This window comes from Erythranthe guttata, chromosome 13 (assembly GCF_056151865.1).
Source record: "Erythranthe guttata isolate IM_541 chromosome 13, IM_541, whole genome shotgun sequence".
In the NCBI taxonomy this organism is placed as follows: domain Eukaryota; kingdom Viridiplantae; phylum Streptophyta; class Magnoliopsida; order Lamiales; family Phrymaceae; genus Erythranthe; species Erythranthe guttata.
The window spans coordinates 13,109,101-13,126,327 of NC_142545.1; the positions used below are offsets into that span (position 1 = coordinate 13,109,101).

General features: G+C 37.9%; 3 protein-coding genes across 3 annotated transcripts; 2 read left to right on the forward strand and 1 right to left on the reverse strand.

Annotated features, from left to right (window-relative positions):
- Positions 1-2,710: 2,710 nt before the first annotated feature.
- On the forward strand, positions 2,711-4,041 carry LOC105957092 (uncharacterized). Its single transcript, XM_012981010.2, has 2 exons — positions 2,711-3,373; positions 3,656-4,041. Exons 1-2 carry the CDS (start codon positions 2,846-2,848, stop codon positions 3,701-3,703), a joined length of 576 nt encoding a protein of 191 aa, XP_012836464.2. The 5' UTR covers positions 2,711-2,845; the 3' UTR covers positions 3,704-4,041.
- Positions 4,042-6,384: 2,343 nt separating this feature from the next.
- Positions 6,385-9,594, forward strand: LOC105957132 (trifunctional UDP-glucose 4,6-dehydratase/UDP-4-keto-6-deoxy-D-glucose 3,5-epimerase/UDP-4-keto-L-rhamnose-reductase RHM1). The gene is made up of 3 exons (XM_012981058.2): positions 6,385-6,675; positions 7,129-8,708; positions 8,783-9,594. The coding sequence occupies exons 2-3, from the start codon at positions 7,140-7,142 to the stop codon at positions 9,239-9,241; spliced, it is 2,028 nt and encodes a 675-aa protein (XP_012836512.2). The 5' UTR covers positions 6,385-6,675; positions 7,129-7,139; the 3' UTR covers positions 9,242-9,594.
- A 5,915-nt stretch (positions 9,595-15,509) lies between these two features.
- On the reverse strand, positions 15,510-16,562 carry LOC105973905 (uncharacterized). Its single transcript, XM_012998946.2, has one exon. It carries the CDS (start codon positions 16,560-16,562, stop codon positions 15,510-15,512), a length of 1,053 nt encoding a protein of 350 aa, XP_012854400.2.
- Between the last annotated feature and the right edge of the window lie 665 nt (positions 16,563-17,227).

The window sequence follows — 17,227 nt, forward strand, 5'->3', positions numbered from 1 at the left end:
ACTCGAAAAATTTACACCCCAACTTTGGGGGCAGTAAAGCAAGTTGTTCGTTCATAGGGATCCATGCCTCAACCGTGCCATGCTGAAAAGACCATTTTATATCGGGGGTGAAGCCACATTTATGCTATCATATTATCAAGTGGGAATTTATTATAATAGAAATCCTTCTTAATACTTGGTCAAAAGTTTTATCCCAAAAAATAGAGAAAAGACTAGTTAATTAAAAGAAACCATGAGTCTATATAATTCTCATTGAGTAAAAAAAAAAAAATTTGAACACTCCATATGCAAGCAACAACCAAGAAGTTTTAATCAAGGCGGTCCTTCAAGCTATTCCATCTTACATCATGGGTTGTTTTCTGCTTCCTCGTGGGCTCATTCGGGAAATGGATATGGCAATTCAGCGGTACTGGTGGGGGAACGGAAAGACGCGGAAAATGGCGTGGATTGCTTGGAAAAAGATGTGCACGGCTAAAGATTCTGGCGGGCTCGGATTCCGTGATTTGTTGAGCTTCAATATAGCTATGCTCTCAAAACAAGCGTGGAGGTTAATGACTCAGCCTAATCTTTTGTTGACTCGAATTATGAAAGCGAAATACTTTCCCAGTGAGTTTCTTTCGGCTGATCTTGGTGGGCGACCCTCCGCTACGTGGCGAAGTATTTGGTTGGTTCGGGATTTTGTACGGTCTGGGATGAGGAAGAGAATCGGAAATGGTCTATCGACTTCTATTTGGGCGGATCCGTGGCTCTTGGATAATGGCCAACTCAAGGTCTTTACTAAGAGACCGATCCACTCTCCCTTCCCGGATAAGGTGTCGGATCTAATGGACCCAATCTCACACTCATGGGACATAGGCTGTATTGATAAATATCTTTGGTCCGTGGACAAAGACCGCATTCTCGAGGTCCCTATCGGCAGCGTACTTGCAGAAGATCGTTGGGTGTGGCGATTTACAAATCACGGAAAGTTCACAGTACGTTCTTGCTACCATCATGTTCTTTCATCAATCACCGGGGCGACTCATTATGGGCGGTTGGACTCGTCGTCGACTAGTGGAGTTATCAAATTTAACTGGAAAATGATTTGGAAGCTTAACGTCCCTCCGAAAGTTCAGATTTTTCTTTGGAGAGTGTGCTCCAATATCCTCCCCACCAAGTTGGAGCTTTTCCGAAGAAAAATCGAGGTGGACCCTAGTTGCCGCAAGTGTGGTGCAAAATTTGAGTCTTTTCTCCACATTATATTCTCATGTAGTGGTACAAAAGCCATTTGGCAGGTCCATCCATTTTGTTGCCTCTCTATGGATGTATTAATGACCAATTGGCAGTGGGTAGATTATCTCCACCAGAAGCTGGGCCTTGATGATTTTTGTCTAGCAGTTGTTATTATGTGGAAATTATGGGAGTTGTGGAATCGTGAATCTCATGGTGAAGAGGGTATGCTGAATGGAGAGGTAATAAGTTGGTGTAAATCTTTCTTGGGGAATTATAAGCAGGGCCAACATAATCCCGTCTTAGGTCGTCCCTTTACGCATCCGTCACATTGGCAACCGCCTGAGCATGGTGTGGTGAAAATTAATGTTGATGCGGCTTTTCCGAAAGGAGTGAACTACTATTCTATAGGGTGCGTAGCTCGTGATGCAAGAGGGCAATGTCTATGGTGGGGAGCTTTTAAGATTAACGGGCGTCCCCGTGCTGTTAACGGGGAGGCTCATGCGGTCTTACGAGCAATATCTAAAGCTAGGGCAATGGGATGGGAGAATGTTGTGATCGAAGGTGATAATCTCCAGGTGATGACGGTGCTGCGGGACAAAAGAAATTCCACGTCTTCATTTGGGGCTTACATAGAGGATTGTTTATCCCTTGCAAGTTATTTTAGTTTATGTCGATTTACTTTTGTTAAGCGTTCGGGTAACCATATGGCCCATGCTATTGCTAAACTATTTGGCCATGATTGTATTGAAGGTGATATCCTTCCAATGATTTTGGCGAACATCGCCTAATAATATATCTCTTCTTCAAAAAAAAAATATATCATTAAATTGTATATTTGTATATATAGTATATTTGTATATATAGATGAACCCACTATTTTGTTTTTTAAACAATTGACGTGTAGAGCAGAACCTCAATAAATTATTATTATCGCTTAAATAATAATTTCTTCCAATCTCGACTTGGTGACTACGTGTTGACTTTTTAAATTAATAATTTAATATTTCATTAAATTTATAGAAAAATGGATTAATTTATAGAGGTTTAAGTGAGAAAATAAATCGACATGTTTGCGAAATTCGGTAATTATATCTTGAAAGGGGTAGATAATTAATTCTTGATTATTTCTTGATTGGTTGCAAAATTCAGCTAGCATTGTGACTAGTTACAAGAATAGGGATACCTGATGAGGTTAAAACATGAATCCAATTCATTAATACTAAAGTGTGTTTTTTATTTTTTTGCAGTTTTAAGTTAGTTCTTGTGTAACCCGTGAGTTCATAACACTTGCAAAACGGTGACTCATTAATTTCCAACGGCTAAAATTATAAGCAAATAAAAAATATACATATATATATATATATATATATATATATATATATATATATATATATATATATATATATATATATATATATATATATATATATATATATATATATTATGAAGGCCCATCCACAATAATTCCGTCGGTGATCTCACATGAAGCTGGAAAAGCATCAAAACAGAATAATTAAATTCTCACATCATCAAATATCAATATGCAACGTCTATATCATCAATTTTTCGGTAGCCAACAAAAGAAGTTTCCCCTTATAGCATACATTTCTTTGTTGGTGCAGTAATTAATTAAATGGAGACACTACTATGGAACTTGGAGGCCAAATGGAAGCTCTCGACACAAAAAGTCGTCGCAGTATTCGCGTGCACTTCTTTCCTAGTCGTCGGACTATGCCTATTCGGAGCTTTGATCATCCGTTGGAGAAAATCCAGTACAAAACCAAGGGGGAGTGTTCTTATTCACGATCAAGAACTTCCATGCAAGAACTCACCGGCCGGGCCGGGCCCCTGTGTGGGCCCGGCCCGATGCTCGGTGGTGTCAGTGCTGACGAGGACGGTGCGGTGGAGCCCGCGTCGGGAGGAGAGATTAGCGACGACTACGATGGGGAGTCGGAGAGAAGCGCCGACGCCTCTGCTTGTGAAGAGGGATGTTTGGCATAGCCATAATTCGACTTCGGCCGTTTGGCAGAGGCCGATTCTCATGGGCGGAAAGTGCGAGCTGCCGAGGTTTAGTGGGCTTATCTTGTATGATGGGAAGGGCACGCCGCTTCATCAATGTGATCAACGAGGAATTATTACAACGACGACGCGAGATCAACAGGTTAGATTTGACACAATATACATCAATTTAAAGTTACGAGTTTATTGTGTTTAATTAGTACCCCTGTATTATATCGATTTGCTAATGAATTCCTCGTGTTATTAATATTAGCACCAAAAAAAATTTGCTAAAAAATGGAAACATAAGGGGTTTTTGCTAGTTAATTAATAACACGAGGGGTTTAAATAGCAATTAGATAAATACAGGGGTGGTAAATGCAATAAACCGTAAAGTAGAGTTTAGTGGCTAACATACATATTATTTGTTGTTTGGCAAATGTAGGAGAAGTCACATCTAGTACCCAGAACTACGCTGAGGGACTTGCTATGATCACCTCTACTTATTATTTTTGCCTCTGGATTTTAATTTTCTTATGGCATTTAATTGAGTAGTTGAGAGTTTTATTTTTAGCCCTAAAGTCTTGTAAAACTATGTTGTTTTGATTAGTTTATATTTTGGGGATTTCTGTATTACTTTGTTTTTTGCTAGACAGACGCGTTCATGAGAAATTGCGGGCCCTAGACAAATTTTAAAAACTAGTAAAAACGGCGGCTCTGTTATATAATGTGCATATTAGTTGAATATTATATATATATTGAAAATTATATAACAAGCCGCATTTGTTGTTTCTACTCGCAATACGTCGCTACACGTATAATCAATGTAATTCATTGTTCCATTCCATAAGGATGGTTTAGTTTGTGAAGTAAGAGGGCGCAATGTCAAATGACCTGAGTTCGAATTCATTTACCAACACTTTCTAGGGCGACCTCTATCACAGGTAGATTATGCCTAGTATGATTACACATCTCGTGTGATTTGCAAGCTATTGCACGAGAGTACTGATGTTGTGCATCAAATTTTTAATATTTTTACTTAATCCAAATACTCTCGATCTTTTAATGTATTATAGGATAAACGGATCTTTCATTAGAGTGGGCAAAAATCAATTTATTTAATTATTAGTAATTACTTTATACGTTGTATTTTTTAGCGCTAACACGTTACAACATTGTTGAAATATTTCAAGTTTATTTGAGTCCATATTTTCTTTTATTCATAGAACATGTGAATTATATTTTATTCAATCGATTTTATAATACTTAAATTTAGTTCTGAAATGGTATTCCGTACATCGTACAAGTGAAAACTAGTTAGTATAAAAATAAAACTTTATAGCCTAATACAAACCCATTTATTTTATAAAATTAAAATCGACGACACACGTCGAATTTGTATTGGTGGTCAACACACATAGATGATGGTTCATTGAAAATAAAAGAAATAAATTTGAAAATTAGAATAAAACTCATTTAAATTCCTTTTAATTTAAAATGTAACTAATAGAGGTGTAGTATGAATATTTGGCATGTTGAACTATTTATAATTAAATTAGTCTTACAAAAAATCCTCAAAGCAAAATACATTTTCTTAAATTATAAATATCGTAAGCATACGAATCAACTCGTAAATTGCAAGATTTAATGGATTTAATAGGGATTCTTCATATTTAAATATTATTCTAAAAATTGAATCGAATCATAAAATTTTAACGGCTTTGTCGTGACTCGTGCATAATTTCATTTTGGCCTATTTCGATAAGTGCATAATATTAATGTCCATGTAATATAATTCAATTTATAGTTTGGTAAGTTGAATACAATTAAAATCATGTCTTAATTATTATATTTTGGTAAATTGCATAATATGCAAGTAATTGGATTGTCACATAATTACTCAAAGCAAAAATAGGAATTCAGTGGTCCATATAGTAAAATATTTAATTTATTTTGAAATATGTATATAATCCTAAACATTTTATCATTTGAATTTGGTCTAAATTGACCAAAAAAATAAAATTTAAAAGCAAATTAGTAAAATAAACTAATAATCCACTTATTAAATTCACCAAAAATATAGTAAGCAGATTAATACAAGCAAATGGGTCAGTTTTTCAATTTATTTCTTACCTAAAAGTGGCCGGTGGTAAAGCAAAAAATAATAATTAAAAAGTGGAAATTAAAAAAAAAAAAGTAAAAAATGATCAAAAGTGGTAAATTATAATTTATAGTTAACGTGATCTATAATTATTTATCATAAAATATACATTGAAAAATAATAAATCACATGAAATGTACATTAATTCGAGGATGAAACATGTGTATGACTCGTAAATAATGTGGGAACCATATTCAGAAGCATGTATCTGTATTCATTCATGTGACCAAAAACAAATTAAAAATTAAGACTGAAAATTAAGTATATGTGCCATATAATTAAAATAATACAAATTAATATACAATAGTCTACACAAATTAATTTTTTTTTGGTTTTCAAACAACAATTAGTTAAATGACTTAAGAGAATTTAATGCACTGAATAATTAATAATTTACTATACCATATTCAAAAATTCGAAATAGAATAAATATAGTAACAACCTTCGTCATAACGATTTCAACACCCCTAATTAATATTCTTAAATTGCTAATATCTGATTAATAAGTAATAATTTGGATACTAAATCCGATTCGCTCTCACTAAATTATACTCATCTCCTATTTTCATTTATAATTAAATTTTGAATATGTATATATACATTATTTAATAAATCTATTGACCTTTGAGTAAAACAATTGACCCTTTGAGTAAGATTTAAAAAACCAAAATTTGAGGAATAAAAATAAATAAATGGTCAATGGAGTGTGCAGAGGATAAAGAAACCTCAATATTTAAACAAAAAACCCATGTGATTTCATTAATCTCCCACTAATGCCATAAATTAATTAACTAATCAACCCAAAAATCATAATGTGGGAATAATAATTATTGCATTTACTTTACGCAGAAAATAAAATAATTGTAAATTCATTAAGGTCAATTATGTCATTTCACACACAATCTCCCGCCCCCCTTTTCGTCAACCGTCCCATTGTCAATTTCCCGTATATTATATTTATTATTATAATCCATATATATAAAATTACATAAATATAATACAATATAAAGTTTATTTTTCAGCAAAATAAAATAAAATAAAAGGTAAGCGGAATTTGCATGATCTGGATATAGATACAGGGTGGGGTGGGGGTGGGGTAGGGGGGGTTTGGGGGGGAATGTGTATATATAGAGAGGAGACGATGGTTGACACTCCTCGCTTCTCGCTACTGAGTCACCTCTCGTTGTCTAAATTATTCCCCATCTTTCTTTTTCTCTCTCTCTTATTTGTTATAGAGGGAATTTTTTTTTGAATTCTTTCACTTTACTCGCTCGTGGATTCTCATCCGATTACGCGCAACAATTGTGAGTTTTTATTTATTTATTTATTTATTATTTATTGTTTTTTAGTGATTTTGCGCTCGTGTTAATTACGGTAGATCTGTTTTTCGTTTCGCCTTTAATTTGATGTTTTTCGCTGTTTATTCAGATCTGTACAATTTTGTTTTTTGTTTGCTTCTGTTTGTGTGATTACGATTCTAGTTTTTCTGTGTAAATTTAATGATTGATTTTGTCCGTATTTGGTTGGATCCTATTAACACTCCAGTTGATTTTTCGAAATTTCGAATTGTAAATTTTGAATTTTTAATTCTTGCCTGTGTAATTACTTCCCTAATTTGGTTAAATTTGTTTATAATGCTGAACATTTTTTTTTTGTTTGATGATATCAATTATGAAAACGGATTAGAGATTGCTTTTAATTTTTTTTGTTTTGGGATCGAATTTGTTGTTAGATTCTGAGTTTTTCTCCCTTTGCAGATCAAGCAACAATGTCGACATTCACACCGAAGAACATCCTAATCACAGGTGCTGCTGGATTCATCGCATCTCATGTTGCAAACAGGCTCGTACGAACGTATCCGGAATACAAAATTGTGGTTCTCGACAAGCTCGATTACTGCTCCAATCTCAAGAACCTTCTCCCCTCGAACTCTTCTCCCAACTTCAAGTTCGTTCAGGGTGACATTGGCAGCGCTGACCTGGTCAACTACCTTCTCATCACCGAAAACATCGACACTATAATGCACTTTGCCGCCCAGACCCACGTCGACAATTCGTTCGGCAACAGCTTCGAGTTCACCAAGAACAACATTTATGGGACCCACGTTCTTCTCGAGGCTTGCAAAGTCACCGGCCAGATCAGAAGGTTTATCCACGTCAGCACAGACGAGGTCTATGGCGAGACCGACGAAGATGCTGTTGTGGGCAATCACGAGGCCTCGCAGCTTCTCCCCACAAACCCGTACTCTGCGACAAAAGCAGGTGCTGAAATGCTTGTTATGGCTTACGGTCGATCTTACGGGTTACCCGTGATTACGACCCGTGGGAACAATGTATACGGGCCGAATCAGTTTCCTGAAAAGTTAATTCCCAAGTTCATCCTTTTGGCTATGAGAGGAAAGACTCTCCCGATTCACGGCGATGGTTCGAACGTTCGAAGCTACCTCTACTGCGAGGATGTGGCGGAGGCGTTCGAAGTGATTCTCCACAAGGGAGAAGTTGGTCATGTTTACAATATCGGGACAAAGAAGGAGAGGAGGGTGACAGATGTTGCTAGAGATGTGTGCAATCTGTTCAACATGGATCCGGACAAGAGCATTCAGTTTGTGGAGAACAGGCCGTTTAATGATCAGAGGTACTTCCTCGATGACCAGAAGCTGACGAATCTTGGTTGGTCGGAAAGGACCACGTGGACTGAGGGTTTAAAGAAGACCATGGAGTGGTACACCAGCAATCCCGATTGGTGGGGTGATGTGTCTGGTGCACTGCTCCCTCATCCAAGAATGCTGATGATGCCAGGTGGACTGGAAAGGCACACCGAAGCAGCTGCAAAGGGCGAATCTGGAAAATCTGATTTTTCTCTTAGCCAGTCGAAAATGCTGGTTCCGAGTCCCAAAGGCAGCGCTTCGCCTCACAAACCGGCTTTCAAGTTCTTGATCTATGGCAGGACTGGGTGGATTGGTGGTTTGTTGGGTAAACTGTGTGAGAAGCAGGGGATTTCGTATGAATATGGAAAGGGGCGTTTGCAGGATCGTGCGTCGATTTTGGCGGATCTTGTTGCTGTTAAGCCGACGCATGTCTTTAATGCTGCCGGTGTGACGGGTCGACCCAATGTTGACTGGTGTGAGTCTCACAAGACTGAGACTATACGCACAAATGTTGCTGGTACTTTGACCTTGGCTGATGTGTGCAGAGAGCACGGGCTATTGGTGGTCAACTTCGCCACTGGCTGTATTTTCGAATACGATGCTGCTCACCCGGAAGGTTCCGGAATCGGGTTTAAGGAGGAAGACACGCCCAATTTCATTGGCTCTTTCTATTCAAAGACCAAAGCCATGGTAATTTCAAACAATATATACTTTTTTAGATATTGTATTTCCTAGAATGTATTCTAAGTTTAATTGTTGACCAGGTGGAAGAGCTCTTGAAAGAATACGACAATGTGTGCACACTGAGAGTTAGGATGCCGATTTCTGCTGACCTGGACAACCCGCGAAACTTCATCACGAAGATTTCCCGTTACAATAAGGTGGTCAACATTCCCAACAGCATGACAATCTTGGACGAGCTCCTTCCGATTTCAATTGAGATGGCAAAGAGGAATCTCAGGGGGATTTGGAACTTCACAAACCCTGGTGTTGTGAGCCACAACGAGATCTTGGAGATGTACAAGGAGTATATTGACTCGGATTTCAAATGGTCAAACTTCACCCTTGAAGAGCAAGCAAAGGTCATAATTGCCCCTAGGAGCAACAACGAGCTCGATGCATCCAAGCTCAAAAAAGAGTTCCCTGAGCTGCTCTCGATCAAGGAGTCACTGATCAAGAATGTGTTCGGACCGAACAGGAAAACCCCCAAAACTGCTGCATAAGTGCGCGTGCGTTTCGAGATTCTCAACCCGTGAGCTTCTTTATACATTTTGTGTTAGTTGATATACAACTGGTTGATTATGTATGTTAGTTTTTACTGGCCTAAATCTTTATTTGGTGCCGTCTTTCGTTTTTTTTTCTTAGAAACTACATCGGTGAAATTTGTTCTGGTGGCAGATTTTTGCCAGATTTTTACAGTTTGATAGGCTCATGCATATGTACTGAGCTTATAGTTTTTTAAAAACTATGAAGTGAAGATTATTGCACATCATATGAGTGCAATTCTTTTCCTTTTCTTTTTATTTTTTTCATAATTCTTATTTCTTAATTTTAACTTGTTAAGTGTTTTTCAAAATCTGTCTTTTTAATTGTATTAATTGTATGTTCTTTCAAGTCAAGTATAAATAAATACAAATGAAATATAATTACCGTCTATCTAATACCACGGTATACCTATTGAATACGAAAAATTACCAAAACTTCGGTTACCCCTACATTTGGTACGGTATTGGTACCGTACACCACTATTATACGGTACAGTAGCAGTATTATATTTTTAATACCACGGTAATACCGTACCGTACAATAAATTTAAAATTTATAATTTAACTAATCTATATTCTTTTATATTGGCTAATAATTAATAAACATTAAAATTACTACATAAAATAAATAGGTCAAAACTTAAAAAGTTGAGTTCCTAAAAAAAAGTTTTACGAGACAACATTGAATTTTGGTGAAACAAAAAGGTGTACATCTCATTTGATTTTCACTAGAATAGTGGGGCTGCAAATTAAGATTGAAAAGAAAATCCCTAACTCTATTAATCCTATTTTGCAAAGTGTGGCTAAATAAATGAAGTTGACGTATGATAAATATTGGGAGAGGTATGAGAAATTGAATACGATCCTATATGTAACGAATTTAACCGTTTTCTAATTTTATTATTAGTTTTTAAGCGACGTCGTTTAAACTTATAAAAGCGTGTTTGCTCTTTTATTTTGAAATGCGTCTTTTGGATCAGGAGGGGGAGCGGAACGACGTCGTTTTGGAGGAGAGCATGGACATCATAATATTATGCAAGCAGCGTGCTCTGAACAATGCTTAAGGACCGTTGTTTCTTTGCTATAAATAGACAGACCCAGACTGAGAATTGGCGAGCATTATCACAGTACTCTAGTCTAGCTTAATTAAAGTAGAGTTACAGTGGTTTTCTCGTTTCTTTGTCTCCATGTTTATCCAATTTGTTTGAAGATTGTAAACCCTACTTTCATTTTGAGTGAATACAATCTTTCAGCTTTAGTTCATTCCATAATTTGTGAGTTATATTGAGAGTGATTTGTGACAGTATACATAACCATTGTTATTGATTAAAGCTTTAAAATCTTTTATTGTGTTTTCATGAAGATCGTCTTATTATAATTTATATTATTCAAAGGATAACAATTTAAAATTAATGGTAGAGTGCCACTATACCGTTATACTGCACCGAAAATAACGGTATACCGCAATTGTTGATATGGTAGAATTTTCAAATACCAAATGATACGCTAAATACAAGGTATTGATCAAAATATCCGGCGACGTACCAAAACCACCCCTACATCAAATAGTTGAAGATTTAACCAATACAATTCCAACAAATTTAAAACAACATTATACAGAAATAAAGTCCAACAAGCACATATAATTTCCACAACAGTCAACACCAACTTCTATTGATTAGGCCCATATCGAAATTCATTTTTTCGCTACAAAATCACTTTAACACTATCACTATGAGATCAAAACCCAAATTAACTATTAAAAAAAAAAAAAAAAAAAAAGAGAAAAAAGAAATAAAAAAAAACCAACTGTTGTGAATCGCCCTAATCGTATTGCTCTTCGGTTTGATGATTGTGGAATATAAAGTATGATAACAGAATAAAAGATAGAGAGAGAATGCAAAGACAAAAATCCGTAGAGAGATTAATAAGGGTGTAAATATGGGGGAGGGAGAATTCCATTATATAGGTGAAAAACCACCGGGAGTTACAAGAGAAGTTACAGAAGAGGTTATTCTACCACTAACACATAATGGGAAGACATGGGGTAGGTTAGTGATTTAGTGGGGAGTTAGGTGGTTATGTTAGGAAACCCCACAACAACTATATTATTTACAACACTCCCCCTTGGGGTTCCTATCAAAACCACTATTGTGCATCTCATGTTGCCTCATTAAAACCTTCCGAGTAATAAAACCCAGTGGGACAAAACAACCTCGGTTAGGAAAAATAGTACAATGCACAATCTTTCAAATCAGCTATATTGCCTCATTAAAACCTTTAGCGGGTAACCAAAAACCCCGTGGGAAAATAAATCCCGCAAAAAGGAAAAAGAGTACAATAGGGCATCTAGGTATCTTCTGAATACTGAGTACCTACAGGGTACTCCCCCCTCAAGTTAACTCCCCCTGATGTCTATAAGGGAGCGAGCTCAGATAATCTACGTAGGCCAATAGCCTTAACATGCTTTTCAAAAGTGACTTTAGGTAATGACTTAGTAAATAAATCAGCGCAATTATCCTGACTTCTGATCTGCTGGATCATTATTTGTTTGAGCTCTTGTTGTTGCTGATTGAAGAAAAACTTTGGAGCTATATGCTTGGTGTTGTCACCTTTAATGAAGCCCGTCTTCATTTGCTCAATGCACGCTGCATTATCCTCGAATATGATCGTAGGATCTTCTGTGGTAGCCAATCCACAGGAATCTCGAATATGCCCATTCATGGCTCTAAGCCAAGTACATTCACGCACTGCCTCGTGAAGTGCTAAAATCTCTGCATGATTCGATGAGGTGGCAACTAAGGTCTGTTTTGTAGACCTCCAAGACACAGCTGTGTTCCCAATGGTAAACACATATCCAGTTTGGGAACGAGCTTTGTGTGGGTCTGACAGATACCCAGCGTCAGCATAACCCACAAGCTTTGCATCCTTTAATGATGCATAGGGATAGAACAAACCCATGTCTATTGAACCCTTAAGGTAACGAAATACGTCCTTTACACCATTCCAATGGCGGCGTGTTGGTGCTGAGCTAAACCTTGCTAGCAAATTTACCGCAAATGCGATATCAGGTCGAGTACATTGAGCTAAGTACAATAATGCGCCTATTGCACTTAGGTACGGCACTTCAGGTGCTAACACTTCTTCGTCTTCCTCCACAAGACGGAACGGATCCTTCGACCTATCCAATGATCGGACTACCATAGGCGTGCTCGATGGTTTCGCTTTATCCATATTAAAGCGTCTTAACATCTTCTGGATGTAGTTCGATTGATGGACCAAAAGTCCATCAGCACGGTGTACTATCTCAAGTCCGAGACAGAAATTAGTCCTACCGAGATCTTTCATCTCAAACTCATGTTTTAGGAGTTGGGCTGTTTCACGGACTTCTTCAGGAGTCCCAATCAAATTCATATCATCAACATAAACTGCTACAACAGCAAAACCAGAACATGTTTTCTTAATAAACACGCAAGGACAAATATCATTGTTCACGTATCCCCTTCCGAGCAAGTATTCACTTAGGCGATTATACCACATTCTTCCAGATTGCTTCAAGCCATAAAGTGATCGTCTCAACCTAACTGAGATCGTGTTCCGTGGTCTGGAACTAATTGCTTCGGGTAATCGAAGTCCTTCAGGAACTTTCATATATATACTTGTATCTAGATCCCCATATAGATAAGCTGTGACCACATCCATGAGCTGCATAGTCAGTTCCTCGGATACAACCAAACTGACTAGATATCTGAATGTAATAACATCCATAACAGGAGAATATGTCTCCTCAAAGTCAATCCCAGGTCGCTGAGAAAATCCTTGTGCTACGAGACGAGCCTTATATCTCATAATCTCGTTTTTCTCATTTTTTTTCCTTATGAATACCCATTTATATCCCACGGGTATCACTCCAGGAGGTGTAGTAGCTACCGGCCCAAACACTCCCATTTTTACCAATGAGTCAAACTCAGCCTGGATTGCTTTTTCCCAATTCGGCCAATCATCCCTCTGTTTACATTCATCAATTGTTCGAGGCTCAATATCATCACTCGATATAATTTCAGTAGCTACTGTGTAAGCAAACACATCATTGATGATTATTTCATCCCGATGCCACACCTCATTCATGCATGAATAACTAACCGAGATTTCTCTATTCTCGGGAATGGATACTAATATCGAGGCGTCCCCCGATTTCGTCTCCAGGACGGATCCATAGTCCGGAACTATTTCATGAGATGGATCGGGTGGGATCCCATTATTACTAGTGCTAACCGCATTCAACTGTTGGGCATTCATCCGCTTCTGGGGATGAGAATCCTTTGATCCAATTGGTCTCCCTCTCTTCTGGGCTGGGAGATATGATTGGTTAGCAGGGACTGATGGCCTTCCCACGTTTTGTCCTTCTGGGACATCTATCCTTGCAGGCACATTTGCAGCTGGTATATGAGATCTCGTCACTTTTTCTAAGTCAGAGAATGAGTCTGGCATATTATTGGCTACTTTATGTAGATCTATGAGTCTACTTACTTCAAACTCTCTGACTGAAGTAGGGGGATCGTGATGAGACACAGAGGGGTCATTCCATACAACTTCACGCCGTTCTTCAGGAACGTTAGTGTGAACGTTTTTTTCTCCCCCTAACGGCGGGAAGACGGTCTCATCAAAGTGACAGTCCGCGAATCGAGCGGTAAAGAGATCGCCTGTCAAGGGTTCTAAATATCGTATTATAGATGGTGATATGTAACCAACATAAATGCCCAATCTACGTTGAGGTCCCATCTTGGTTCGTTGTGGCGGAGCAATCGGCACATAAACTGCACACCCAAATGTGCGTAAATGAGAAACGTTTGGTGTAATTCCGGACACCAACTGTAACGCAGAATATGGTTGGGTTGCAGTGGGCCTCAATCGTAATAACATAGCTGCGTGCAATATTGCATAGCCCCAAGCAGAGATTGGAAGTTTGGTGCGCATTACCAAAGTTCGTGCAATCCTCTGTAAATTCTTAATAAATGCCTCTGCAAGGCCATTTTGGGTATGAACATGCGCTACAGCATGTTCTATGTCAATACCTAAAGACATGCAATATTCGTCGAAAGACCGCGACGTAAACTCTGCAGCATTATCCAGTCGAATAGACTTAATGGGATAATCTGGATAGTGTGCTCTCAATCTTATTATTTGAGAGAGGAGTTTAGCATAAGCAGCATTCCTCGTAGACAACAAATCGACCTGTGACCACTTAGTCGAAGCATCAACCATCACCAAAAAATATTTAAAAGGTCCACATGGTGGTGAGATGGGGCCACATATATCTCCTTGGATTCGTTCCAAGAAACCAAGAGAATCTTTACTAGTTTGTGCATAAGCTGGCATAGGATCAAGTTTTCCAATAGAACAGGGTACACATATCTTATCATTGTGTACAAGATCCTTATTTGTTAGTGGATGCCCAATAGATGTGTTAATAATTCGGCGCATCACACTTTGACCCGGATGTCCCAGTCGGTCATGCCATAGAAAATATTTACTCGGATCACTAGACTTCGAGCAATCGACAAGGTGTGCTTCTGGCACTCGAATTTTGGTCCTATATAACCCTATCGAAAGTCCCTCTAATTTTTCCAAGGTACGCTTCTGGCCGTACACGTTAGAGGTGATGCACATATATTCGATCCCCTTTTCATCAGTTGTTTCAACATGATAACCATTGGCTCGAATATCTTTAAAACTCAGCAGCGTTCTACTGGAACGTGGAGAATAAAGAGCTTCTCTAATGGTCAGAATTGTGCCATGAGGTAACATAATATGGGCATTACTATAACCATCTATTATACTAGATGTGCCTGATATAGTAGTCAAAGAAGTCTTACTAGACATGAAACTAACAAAATATGACTTATCCCTAAGGATAGTGTGCGTTGTCGCACTATCTGCCAGACATTCATCCCCACATGCCATGTCTAGAAAGATAAATAAATCTAATCATATAATCCGCAATTTAAAATACTTTAATAAAATCCAAACAAGATAACTCTACCGAGTACCATAAAAACAGAATTAAAACATAACCACATAAAATATAGTCCAGAAAATAAAGCATAGACATAATCCAAATACGAAATTGGTTCATAAGCATGACCAAATAAACAACATAACTTAAAACTGATAAACTAGAAACATAAAAGAACATAATGTCTAAACTCATAAAATAACATTCTAATCATATTCCAAACTGGGTCATTGGGTCAGATGTGCCCAGATTTGGGAGTCGAGCAATGGGCTCCTCATTGAGAACGTCTATCTCAACCAGGTTGGTCTCCGGTGGTGCATTGTTATTTACACCACCAACCATAATGTTCCTCGCACGACAGGTGCGTGACCAATGCCCAGTTCCACCACACCTATGACATGTATCTCTATTCTGATTTTGATTCTGATTCGGGGCTCTATTCTGCTGCGCACCTCTAGGTCGGGCATTGTTACCTCCTCTTGGCATATTCCCCCTTTGCCCATACTGTGGGGGACCATTAGGTGGCCTATTATAAGGAACATGTCCGCCCCTATTACCTCTTCCCCTCACTCGACGATTGAATCCACGGCCTCTGCCTCCACCACGATTGTTTCTGTTGACCAAATTTGCTTCTGGCAGAGGTTGAGGATTTCGATTGACCAAATTTGCTTCTGGCAAAGGTCGAGTACCAACTGGTCGAGCCTGATTGTTCTTCAAAAGAAGATCAAGGTTCTTCTCGGCAAGGAGCAGAACGGTGACCAACTCTGAAAACTGAGTATAGTTCTTGGCTCTGTACTGTTGAGACAGTATCATATGTGAGGCAGGGAATGTAGAGTACGTCTTTTCCAGAATCTCAGCATCAGTTAGTTTCTCTCCACAAAACTCCAGGGTGGATTTGATGCGACATACTTCAGAGTTATACTCATTAACGGTTTTGAAGTCCATAAACCGTAAGTGAATCCATTTGTTTCTTGCTTCAGGCAAGAGGATTGTCTTTTGGTGATCAAATCGACTAGCCAGGGCATCCCATAGTATTTGGGGATCCTCAATCGATGAGTAGTCCAAACGGAGGACCTCATCTAGGTGCCTCCTAATCAGAATCATGGCTTCAGCCTTCTGGGCTTCGTTAAGCAGATTTTCTTTAACAATAGCCATCCTCAATTTCTTACTAGTGAGATGGATCTTAACATCCATTGTCCAACTCACGTAGTTCTCACCAGATACATTCAAAGGGGTGAAATCAAGTTTGCTCAAATGTTCCATCCTATCGTACATAGACAAAGAATACATGCGAATCAAATTATTGTGTATTACTTTGATGTCATGAAATTTGCATATGACGTGATACAACCACACATAGCTTATATGACTCGCATAGAATTCATATATATTTCAACCAGTTCATGATTATTAGACAAACCGATTGTTTCATGCACACAGAATATTCACAGGGATGATTTTATTCACTGGTCATATAATATTAAATGTCCAAACATGTACGCAGAATATTCATAGTGAAATCATTCTACAAGAATATTACATATTACTCATCTTGACAAATAGATTAATTCATAAACTTCTTATCTACATTCACCAACAAAGTACAACTCATATAACAATCTATTCATGAATCATACAGTACTCGAAACATCAACCGAGATTTTCAAACAAATATCAAAAGACATCAAATAAATATGCTACACAACTTTTCATGCTAATTCGAATTTATCTAACATGCATTCATATAATAAAGAATTTCAAGGGGTTAAGGCTTACTTGAAAATTGATAAAATTCAGATACTATAGAGAAGATTATACGCTCTACGAAAGTAGATCACCGTCTCACAAACGAACCACACTCACAATTTCTCGAAGTATTCTAGCCCCACGAACAAGTGTTCTTCCACGATCACCGCGAGCAAATCGTG

Bases quoted from the DNA above. Each gene is read 5' to 3' on its own strand.
- LOC105957092 (XM_012981010.2), top strand. From the start codon at position 2,846: ATGGAGACACTACTATGGAACTTGGAGGCCAAATGGAAGCTCTCGACA. The intron at 3,374-3,655 runs GTTAGATTTGAC...TGGCAAATGTAG, and splicing joins CGACGACGCGAGATCAACAG to GAGAAGTCACATCTAGTACC.
- LOC105957132 (XM_012981058.2), top strand. From the start codon at position 7,140: ATGTCGACATTCACACCGAAGAACATCCTAATCACAGGTGCTGCTGGA. The intron at 8,709-8,782 runs GTAATTTCAAAC...ATTGTTGACCAG, and splicing joins ATTCAAAGACCAAAGCCATG to GTGGAAGAGCTCTTGAAAGA.
- LOC105973905 (XM_012998946.2), bottom strand. From the start codon at position 16,562: ATGGAACATTTGAGCAAACTTGATTTCACCCCTTTGAATGTATCTGGT.